Here is an 11595-nt window from a genome sequence, read left to right on the forward strand (position 1 = left end):
CTCTCTCTCTACCCATTTCCGTTCGTTTTTCTCTCTCCGCCCAGAACCACCGCCGCCAGCCACCGTGCGGCGCATCACCCACCCAGTTTTCTTCCCCTCCCTCCAGTGAACCACCCCACAAAATTCCACACCAACGAGCCGCCGTTTAGCCGGAAATTCACCTTCAAGCCGAGCGGTTTTTGCTCCGATCTGCCGCTGTCGCCCCACCTCCGGCCACCACCTCTTCACCACTTCATCATCGACTCCTTGCCGTCCTAACTCAGCCATTTTCGGCCTCTAATAGTCACCAGAACAGCTCCCACGAGCTAGTTTCCGTTTTGGGCATTTCGGCCCTTCCTCCACCGTTTCCGCCGCCACCCACAGCCAAACTCCACTTCCAGTAGCTTCATAAACATCCTTAGACCCTTCCCTATCAATCCCGAGTCTTGGTTTGTCCCCGTTCAAAAGTGGATATTTTACAACCCACGGCCACAGTGAAATTTCACTGTTACGTTACTTTCCTTCCGCCGTTTGCAATGCCGCGTGTTTTCTAAAAATACCATATAGCGCTGTAAGTATTTTCCAAACCCTACTTTTAGATTTAAATATATTTTTCTCGTTCAATAATTATTTGCTGTTGGTTGGCTGATTCTGGACTGAGTGCAAGGAGTTCGGGGGTCGGATGGATTGAGGACGGAGTGCTTGGTTTTGCTTGTTTGTGATTGCTTGATTATTTGAGCCATGAGACGTGAGTTGCATATTGTGTTTATGTGCATTTTGCTATAATCAAGAAAATCCCATTTTATTGGCGTAAATGGTTTTTGGGTGCGTGTGTCTCTCGAGCCCAAGCCGGGATGGGTTATTATCTCGGTAGAGCTCCTCTGGTCACTCGGGAGTGGATAATACTGAGTGACATCCCTTGGGTTGTCGCAAGGCAACGACCGTATGGCACGATACGGTAACGCTGTCGTGTCGACTCCGTGGTCCCTAGAGTGGCGGGGACTAGAGGATGGCCTGGCCAGGTACACGCGGGGCGCGAGTCTGGGCATCACTCGTTTAGGTGTCACATGCGTAGTCGTTACCTGCGGTGTGGCACAGAGCTAGGGTGTGCGGATGATCCCTAGGGGAGATCATGGTGCATGCATAACTGGATTGTTTTTATGATTTTCGGATGTGGGCCATTTTCTGGGAAAATGGCGATGTTTGGTTTTCGATGCTTCTGATCCATTTTCTGGAAAAATGGTGGTTTGGGCTATTATCTGGGATAATGGCAAGGCTTGGTTTTAAGGATATGTTTTTTTTTTTTGTGGGCCAAATGGGTTTTTGGCATGCGTGGAAAAATTATGGTTTTATGGTGCATGTGCATTGGTTTTCTTTCATGCATATTGATTGAGTTTTATATGTTTTCATCTAGTGGTGTTTGGAGTTTACTTACCTGCGGCACCATTTTTGGTACCGTAGATTTTGATGTAAAGATCGAGGATGAGGAGGAAGAGGCTGAGCTCGAGGATGCGGCTCCACCAGGATGCTGATGTTATGTTTTGTATTTGGTTTAAAAACAATATTTGTGCCTTGTAATATTTATTTATGTATGTTTTGAACAGCTTTGTATTAAACAAGAAAAATTCTGGTACTTAGTTATTGACTTGCTTTTCGCTGCGTATTTCTCGTGCACATTCGTCGCTTATACACACACTTGGCACACGTCCATAGGGTGATGACTCGTGATGTCATCATCCGGACTTCTCGATTTTCCCGTGTTCGTGCGTGGGGATTTGGGGGCGTCACATTTATTGTGTTCTCTTTGTTGAGATTGAGACAGACTTTTCGTACTATTTATACCTCCTGTTTCTTCATCAACCGATTTCTTGGAGAGTAGAAACTAGATTCATCAAATAGTACATGCATAGATTCTTGTATAGTCAAAAGCTTTTTATTGAATACTCTATAAGCTTTACTATTAGTAGAATACCCAAGAAAAATACACTTATTAGATTTTTCATCAAACTTGCCTAAATTATCCCTATCATTCAAAATAAAATATTTGCATCCAAATACATGAAAGTAACAAATGTTTGGCTTTTTCTAATTCCAAACTCATAGGGGGTTTTATCTAGCTTAGATCCTAACATAATTCTATCTATAACATAACATGCAGTACTTACCGCTTCAGCTAAAAAATAACTAAGCAAATTGTTCTTATTGAGTATTGTTCTTGCCATCTCTTGAAGAGATTCATTCTTTTCTCTCTACTATCCCATTTTGTTGAGGAGTTCGAGGAGTAGAGAAATTACGTATAAAACCATTTTCATTACAAAAAAGTTTCAATATTTTTATTAACAAATTCTTTTCCCCTATCACTTCGGATACTTGAAATAGTATAGCCATTTTCATTTTGAATTCCCTTGCATAACTTGGTAAATGCATTATGTGCTTCATCTTTATGAGAAAGAAAGATAACTCAAGTATATCTATAGAAATCATTAATAATAACGAATGCATAATATTTTCCTCCTAAACTTGCAACTTTATTTGGTCCAAAAAGATCCATGGGTATCAGTTGTAATGGTCTACTAGTGGAAATATGTTTCTTAGTTTTAAAAGAAGTTTTTGTTTGTTTACCAAATTGGCATGCATCACAAATTTTGGCTTCAAGAAAATTTTCCTTTGATAAACCTCTCACAATATCATTTTTTGAAAGTATGGAAATAAGTTCTATGCTGGCATGACCTAATCTTCTATGCCATAGCCAACTAGTTTCATTTTAAGTTGAAAAGCAAATAGCATATTGTGAGACAATTTCTTCAAATTTGATTGTATAAACATTGTTACTTCTAAAAGCAATAAAACCAATGTTGCAATCATGATCATTCAAAATAATGCACTTATCCATTTTGAAAGTAACTGTAAATATTTTATAACATAATTGATTTATGCTCAAAAGATTATACTTTAAACCTTCAACAAGTAAAATATCTTTAATTATGAGAGAAGATTCATTACCAATTTTATCTATTCCCACGATCTTTCTTTCCGAGTTGTCTCCAAATGTCATGTATCATTCTTCTTTAAATCTAAGATCAAAGAACTTAATCTTGTCTCCCGTCATGTGTCTTAAACATCCACTATCTAAAAACCATTTGTTTTTGCTTGTGGAGGACTTCATGCATACCTATAAAAACAATTCAAATGATTTTTCTTGGTACCCAAGCTCTTTGGATCCTTTTTATTAGTATTCAAAAAAATAAGATTTTTAGGTATCCATTTGGTCCTAACAGTCATTGTACGCTTTCTTCTAATAGGACAAGCATGATAATTATGAACATTTCTATTGGAAAAATTGCAAATAGCATGTGGCATATATGAAGAACTTGAGTAATTGTAATAGTATCTTTCTTTGACAAAATTATTTTTATGAAAAGAGTTTTGAATAATGGATTTTGATGTAGAAAGATTATCAAAGAAATTTTTATAAGGTTTGTATTTTTGTTTTGCCATATATCCCAAGTCTGCCTTGTCAAAAACATATATTTGATTACCAATAAGTTTTTTAAAATTTTTTTTTCGATTAGTAAAGTTTTCAACAATATTTTTAAAATCAGTTATTTTTTTCTTCAATTAAAGATTTTTATTTTTCAAAACGATATTTTCTTTTCTTAAAATATCAATTTCTTTTGTTAAAGAAGGATTTTTCTTTTTCAAAGTAGTATACTTGATATCTAATTTTTCAAATTTCTCATATACCTCTTATAAAACATTTTGAATTCTTCATATGAACGATATTCAATATTATCAAGATTTGTTACCACAAGGTCATCTTTACCCATAAGACAAAAATTTGCTGATCCTTTATTGCTTCCTTCACTATCTGAGCTACTTGAATTATCATCTCATATAACTTTCATTGCTTTCTTACCCTTGTTTCAATCTTTCTTTAGCAAATGATAATCTGGCTTGATATCTCCTGATTTATTGCATTTATAACAAATTAAAGAATCAGTTTTACCTGAATCTTTCTTGGAAAACTTTTTAAAGGATTTCCTTGAATGAGCTTTATTTTTCTTTAAGAACCTTTTAATTCTTCTTGTTATCATCATAACTTCTTTATCTTTGTCGTCACTTTTCTCATCTTCTCATTTTCACTTTCATGAGGAACAGCTTTAAGTGTCAAGTTCTTCTTTGTCTTTCCTTCTTCTTCTCCTCTTTTCAATGTGTGCTCATGGGTGGTAAGTGACCCGATGAGTTCATTCATTTCGAGTTTCTTGAGATCTCTAGCTTCAAGAATCATTGTCAATTTTGATTCCCAGTGTTTTGGTAGAGAGTTGAGAATTATTCTTACTACTTCCACCTTGGAATAAACTTTACCAAGAGCTGTTAAGCTATTTTTGATTATAGTAAAAAGAGTGTACATACTAGAAATAGATTCATCATCATTTATCTTAAACATTTCATATTCATGTGTAAAAATATAAATTTTTTATTTCTTGACTTGCGAAATTCTTTCATAAGTAACTTCCAATCTATCCTAAATTTCATCTGCCGTAGCACAAGTCATTATTCTATTAAACTCATTTCCATTGAAATCATTATATAATAAATTCATAACAGTTAAATTCAATGTATAAAGTTTATCGTCTTCACAATCAAGCTCTTCTTATCCCTTTTTTACCTTTACTCTATCAACCACTTTTAATGAAATATAAGATTAATTTATAATGCATTTCAAGATTTCTCGACCTTAAGTTTGAAGGAATATTCTCATTCTAACTTTTCAGAATTAGTAATTTTCTCCACAAAAAGAGTGGAGGCTGACTGTTAGATTGACTTTCACCAAATAAAACTGCAATGTTAGCCATAAGATCTTAACTTAAAAGATAGTTAATCTTAAAATAGAGCCCTTGCTCCAATACCAATTGTTGCCCAGAAAACTAACACAAGAGAGGTGAATTGGATTGTATTTAAAAAATTAACAATTATAAATAAAATACACAATATAAAATATAAACAAAATACAAAACAACAATAAATATAAAAAGTAATGGTAAAAGAGAATCAAACACAATATGTTAACTAGGTTTGGCCCCACTGCCTACATCCTCGCCTCAAGCTACCCCTTGAGGATCCCCAAATTCACTATTCAACCTCCTTCAAATGAAAATAGAAACCTATTATACCTTTGAACAACATCTCTATAAAGGATCTATGTAGAACTCCCTCTACACTTGCAATCACCTTACACATCGTGATACACACCCTTTGTAGAACACTTTATACACGTACAAGGGTTATACACACCATTTTACTAATACAAGAACTGATAGTGGGTAGTTTATCAGAAAACATTCATCAATGAGTGAAATAAGAACAATACAGTGCAAATTATATGTCTCTCAAAATGAACAAGGGTTAAAACTCAATACTTAGAGAAGAGAAAATGAAAGTTTTGAATGAATGTTGTATGCTCTTGGTGTTATGAATTTGAAACTCTCAAATGATCTATTTATAGACATATGAGATTTCATATTAAAATTTAAAAAGATTTACATGTCAAAGACAACACCATTCACTTTTTCAAAAAATTCAAATAAAAGTTTCTTCTTTTCTAATTGTCAAAAACAACATCATTCAATTGTTAAAAAATTCAAATAAAAGCTTTTTCTTTTTCATTTGTCAAAGACAACATCATTTACTTTTCAAAAATTTCAAACTTAATTTTCCTACTTTTCGCATATGACAAAATGAGTACTATTTACATTTCAAAACTTTCAAACAAAATCATCTACCTTTTGCATAAGTCAAAAAGAGTATCAATCACTTTTGAAAATATTCAAGATGTGTGAAAGATGACAACTAATCATTTTTAATATTTTCAAAATTCAAACTTTTAATTATATCATGCACATGTGAAATATGACAATCAATTATCTTTCAAATTTTCAAATTTAATTTTCAAAATATTCATGCACATGTGAAAAAATATATTTTAATGCTTTATGATAAAATATTAATTTTGACCTTTATTCCTAATTTTGAATTTTTCAAGAGATGTACAACATTACTCTATGAGTTTTAATGTGAGTTTGTTCCCTTCTTGCTCATGCTTGATTCTTTGATGTGCTTGACTCCATTATATAGACAACTTGAGTTTGAGAGTAATTTATTCTTTGAATTCGTTTGTTATTATCAAAATCCGTATGTAGATATATAATTACATTAAAGTTGAAACCTTGGGTTCAACATCTTCTTTGTGATTTGGTGAAAATTTGGGATTTTTCTTGCTTTGATATTGGAGTAGATCTAGGTACGCTAATTTGCAGTGTATCTATTCATCCTTTGGTAGCATCAATTGAAGAGCTTACCGTTGTAGGTAAAGTAGCTTAGGATGAAGTAAAGGTAAACCAATATTATTTTTTTGGCATTTGAAATATTGGTGAAACTAACTATAAATCTCCTGTGCAAAATCTCTCTTTTGCGTGGTTTTCTGATTTTTATTTTTTACTTTTTGTTTCCTGCTTGTATTTAAAGAAATAAAAAACCTAATTGTAAGGAATTTCTTGTTTTGAAGAGCAGATATTAAGAGAGCAAGAATCAAGTGATGATTCTGTAGTATTGCAAAAGCGAGCATTGAATGATCGGTTGATGCTTGCTGAAAGAGGGTTCTTAGCTGTAGATGGGCTTCAAGGAAGGCAGTGGTTTAAGCATCTTGTAAGTGATTTCCTTTTCCTTTACTCATTTCAACTGCTTCATTGTACTAGTAAGTCTGTAGTAGTTCCGAAAACCTGTTAGCTTCTATTTCACAACTACTCCTGAAGGGAACTTCCTACTCAGATCTTTATTTTGGATTCACTTTACCTTTATGGTTATTATTTTCTTAAAAACATTTGTTTTTTGGAGTAGATTTATGGGCCTCCCAATGACTATGAAAGCAAGCTGGTTTTCTTCCCTGGAGTGGCAGATGCTATTTCTGGATCTACAAGAATGAATAGAAAAGAAAGGCAATCAGCAATTCAGCATGAGATTTGGAGGGCTGCTAGAGCAATACAAAGAGTTGCTAGAGCCATTAAAGGGGAACTAACCTGAAATAAAAAGAAGGGAAAAAAAATGATAGGAATGCATTGATTGAATGAAGCATACACATAATATGTATTGTGGCTCTATGTAATCTATTTTTTATATGTCATTTCATATGTTGTAATTGTGTTTTGCAATGTAACGTATAAATACGAAATAATATAATGTGTAGTGATTGCTTTGTTTTTTGTTTTTGCATGCATTTACATGATAAATATTAAATTTCTTTTGTTTTAGATGCATTTAGTTAAAAATAAATAAAAATTAGTTTTAGATATAAAAGAATAAGTTTTTCAACATTTTTTCTTGAAAATTTTGTAATAGAATATGGGTTTCAAAATAAAAACCATAAAAACAAAATGCTCTTAAAATAAATTTAATAATAGAGGCTTTTGTGTGTATGTGTGTGTGTGTTTTTTTTTAAGTACGATCCGGAATCCGAATTTTCGGATTTAACAATACCCGTATTCACTCAGGTTCTGGACCGGGTCATAACTAAGTGTATCCAAGCCGAAACCTGGTCCGAGTTTCAAATCCGATTTCTGGACTGGACATATCCGGATGCTTAGTCCAGAACCTGGGTGAACAATTCTATCGCTACTTGAAGGGATTGTTCTGAATAATTGAATCATTCTCCATTAACTTCACGATCTATCCGCATAAATTAATTTGTGCAAGTATTGAGAGAAGAACAATCATGCGAAGAGAAATGTTATTTTTTGTATGTAACTCTAAAATTAAGCCAGCCATAAAACACTTTCATTTGGTTTAACAAGCTCATGAAAGGGTCCATGGACTGGAAACCCTTTAAGGCTCAATGACCGACTGGAGGAATGCTTTGTTCGTTTTTGAAGAAATTGGAGGGATCAATGCTCGTCTTCGCACGCATCAACCTGCCCAGATTGCCTTTGAAATACTTACACCCATATACTCGTGCACTCTTCATAAGGACTGTACGATTATGATGTGAACTGGCAATACCGATATCAAGATCTCTATAGTTGAGAAAAGCCTCCCTGGGGGATTTTGATACGTACGGTCTCATTACCTTGTATAGGGTTCTTGCCAAATTACGGCTATGGTTCGTAGCCTCTGTACCTTCTTTCACCCATTCCACGTAATACTCTATCTTGAATATGTTTCCAGCCCTGTGTGGGAATGGAGTCTCTGATTCCGAAATCTCACTCATTCTTCCTCCATAAGGATTCCATTGCATCCATACATTTCGCCCCATTTTAATTAACACCTTCCATATGGATTCTAAACCAGTCTTTGGAATTGGTTCTTTCACATAATCAGACTTGGTTATGAAGGAGGAGGCATTTACCTTGGATGGCCTGACTAGTAAAGAATCCGTGGGAGTTCCAGGGGGGTAAAGTGCCCAGAAAAGAGTGGACTCAATCCATGTCATTTCTTTGCAGTCATCTAGCTGCAATCTTAGTTCGGGGAACCTCACATTCATCAAAGAGAGAAGGCTTTCAGATTTTCCCAGAAAGTGTCCAATGAAATGAACTAGCATCATCTTCTTGCCTTCCTTACTTCCATCCACTGCCTGTAGAAATGCCCTTACGAAGAGGTCTTTTGGTAGATTATGTGCAACCTCTTGCCAACGATAAACAACATTTGTTGCATTCTGTTCCAATGTCCTTGAAACGTGGAACACTGTCACCTTGGATGGAACTCGTACCAACTTTATCGTCCAGGAAATAATGACTCCAAAGCTTGCTCCACCCCCTCCTCTAATGGCCCAAAACACGTCCTCTCCCATGGATTTTCTATCAAGGATCGATCCATTGACATTGACTATTTGCGCATCGATTATATTATCTACAGAGAGGCCATACTTTCGCATCAAGTTTCCATATCCACCTCCAGAAAAGTGTCCACCCGTGCCTACGGTCGGACAGACCCCAGCAGGGAAAGCATGGACTTTACTTTTCTCAGCAATTCTGTAATAAACTTCTCCAAGAGTAGCGCCAGCCTGAACCCATGCAGTCTCAGATGCTATATCAATGTGAAGAGCTCGAAAGTTGAACATGTCAAGGACTAGAAATGGATTATTTGATACATATGAAAGACCCTCGCTGTCATGGCCACCGCTTCGAATCCTAATTTCCAAGCCATAACGCTGTGCACAAATAACAGTTGCTTGGATGTGAGAAATGTGTTTGGCAGTTATAATAGCGAGCGGTTTTGGGGTTGCAGATGTCAAAAACCTGGGGTTTTTTATGTAGGAGTTCAAAACTGAGAGAAAAGAGGCATTGTTGGGGGTGTAGATGGCCTGGGAGACTTGGTGGAATGGTGAAGAATTATTTGAGAGGCATCGGAAAAACATGTGTAGATTAACTTCCTCTGAATTCGCACATGAAATTGAGAACAAGATGGTTGCAAGAATGATTGGGATTGAAGGTGGTCGCTGGCATGAGGTCTTCATTCTGCTAATTAGTTCTTTGTTTTGAGCTCTTGTGTCTATTTGCTGTTCTATTATAAGATCAATATGAGAGTGAACAATTAATGGCTCTATGATGAAATCAAATCCAAAGAGATCTTCTTTCTCAACTGTTTGGATGATGAAAATGATAATGATACTCCGTTTGTAATCATAATTTCTGACTTTTTGCGACCACTTCAAAAATCTTAAGACTTGCGTTTTTGTGGAGGTATTAGGACTTTTTGCATCGACTTTTTGTTGCTGTAGAAGCATTTTTTGTAGTGTCAATCAAAACAAACCTGGAAACTATATATTTGTAACGTCTCTTGTGTATAACTGTGTGTACATGCTATATTACATGAGATCTTGGTCTCAAAATCAGTCATTAAAAAGTAAGATAGAATTTTAAAAGGTTTAAATCAAATATTCTTAACATTTTTGTTTTTAGGCCAAATTCGCAATAATTAAAAGAGTCAAGCTGGTTGATGAGCCTAAACAATAACCCTATTGTTGTGCGACAACACTGCATTGAAATTGTTCAAATTGATGCCAATGTTGTGATACTCCATATAATAAGGATAATAGTAGATGGTGTATGAGATCTCATATTGATTGAGATGGGTCATTGACTATATATCTATTTGGAGTATGGGTCATATGGCTTGGGTATTCCATTGAAGCGTTATAGTTCATATTAAAGACAAGTTTTAGATTCAGCAAACTTTAATGTGCCGGTTTAATGAAATATGAGGTTTTACATTACACAAACTTTAAGAAATGATGTTTATGACATTTGAGATTTGAGATTCTATATACTTTATGGATTGAGATTTTGAAATCTAAGGTTTTAGATTTTGCAAACTTTATGGATTGATTTAATGAATGATTTTTAAGAAATCTAAGAATCTAGATTATGCAGACTTTAAAAATTATTTTTATAACATTTGGGGTTTTAGATTCTGACTTTAAGAATTTAGTTTTTCAAATATGTGGACTTTAATGAATGATTTTTAAGACATCTAAACTTTAATATATGGATTTGATAAAATTTGAGGTTTTAGATTACGCAGATTTTTTTTATGAGATTTGAGGTTTTAGATTCCACAGACTTTAAGAATTGAGCTTTTCAAATATGAGGTTTTAAATTTTGCAGACTATAAATTGAGTTTTTGAAATCTAAGGTTTTGGATTCTGTAAGCGTTGATAAATGATTTTTATGACATTTAAGGTTTTAAATTTTGCAGACTACACAAAATGAGTTTTATGAATCCGGAAGCTTTAGATTTTATAGACTTTAGTATATGAGTTGATCAAATATGAGGTTTTCTTCTTTACGCTCGAATTGAAAATAAAATGCATGATAGTTGAATAGATATTCATTAGTAGATATAAGGGTGCTACCTGCCCCGCATAGTGTGGAGGTGGGGCTTTCCTATCTGTTGCTCGCCTCCGCATTTTCAGGGCCCGCTACCCTCAAAGTAGATATGAGAACCATAAGACCAAAGTAGCAGAGGGCTCGTACTTTGGAAATATTAGGGTCAACGAAATAATTCGAGATCAAAATAGACATAGAGATGACGTGACAATTAAGTAAAGATGCAAGTTTGCTTGAGATACTAGTCAATTCTGAGGAATGGTATATTGGCCAAGAGATTTCTTTAAAGCCCAAAAGTATTAATTGGACAAGCTAGGCTTACTTTGGACTCAAACCCGGCCTATTAGAATTTATAATTCGACTTGGTCTACAAATATATAGAGAAACTTAATAATTTAATTAGGCCTATTAAATGTACAAACCCATTTATTAAGGCCATAAAAGGCCCAAAAGAAAAATCATAAATTGACCCGAACCCACGGTCATTGCTTTCTAGCAAAGTTTTCTTTCCAAGTCTGAAGCTAGATTTACCATTTCCCCAAACTTAGATCTATAGTCTGGCACCAATTATACATTTGGAAGTTGTATTCACAACCCCATATAGCCAGAACCCAGGAACTTAACAAAGCATCTGCCTAGCAAGAACAGATATGCTCAATTCATTGTGCTATTCGAAAGTAAACATGATCCAATCGAAAAAATCAAAGAGAAAAGTTCATCCACGCAGCAAGAGTTTGCC

General features: G+C 34.7%; 1 protein-coding gene and 1 long non-coding RNA gene across 2 annotated transcripts; one reads left to right on the forward strand and one right to left on the reverse strand.

The window, feature by feature from the left end:
- Positions 1-6627: 6627 nt before the first annotated feature.
- On the forward strand, positions 6628-7061 carry LOC122275591. Its single transcript, XR_006228607.1, has 2 exons — positions 6628-6684; positions 6877-7061. It is a non-coding gene; the product is annotated as an uncharacterized LOC122275591 (long non-coding RNA).
- A 669-nt stretch (positions 7062-7730) lies between these two features.
- Positions 7731-9503, reverse strand: LOC122275590 (berberine bridge enzyme-like 7). Its single transcript, XM_043084706.1, has one exon. It carries the CDS (start codon positions 9482-9484, stop codon positions 7865-7867), a length of 1620 nt encoding a protein of 539 aa, XP_042940640.1. The 5' UTR covers positions 9485-9503; the 3' UTR covers positions 7731-7864.
- Between the last annotated feature and the right edge of the window lie 2092 nt (positions 9504-11595).

This window comes from Carya illinoinensis, chromosome 9, assembly GCF_018687715.1.
Source record: "Carya illinoinensis cultivar Pawnee chromosome 9, C.illinoinensisPawnee_v1, whole genome shotgun sequence".
Taxonomy (NCBI): Eukaryota; Viridiplantae; Streptophyta; class Magnoliopsida; order Fagales; family Juglandaceae; genus Carya; species Carya illinoinensis.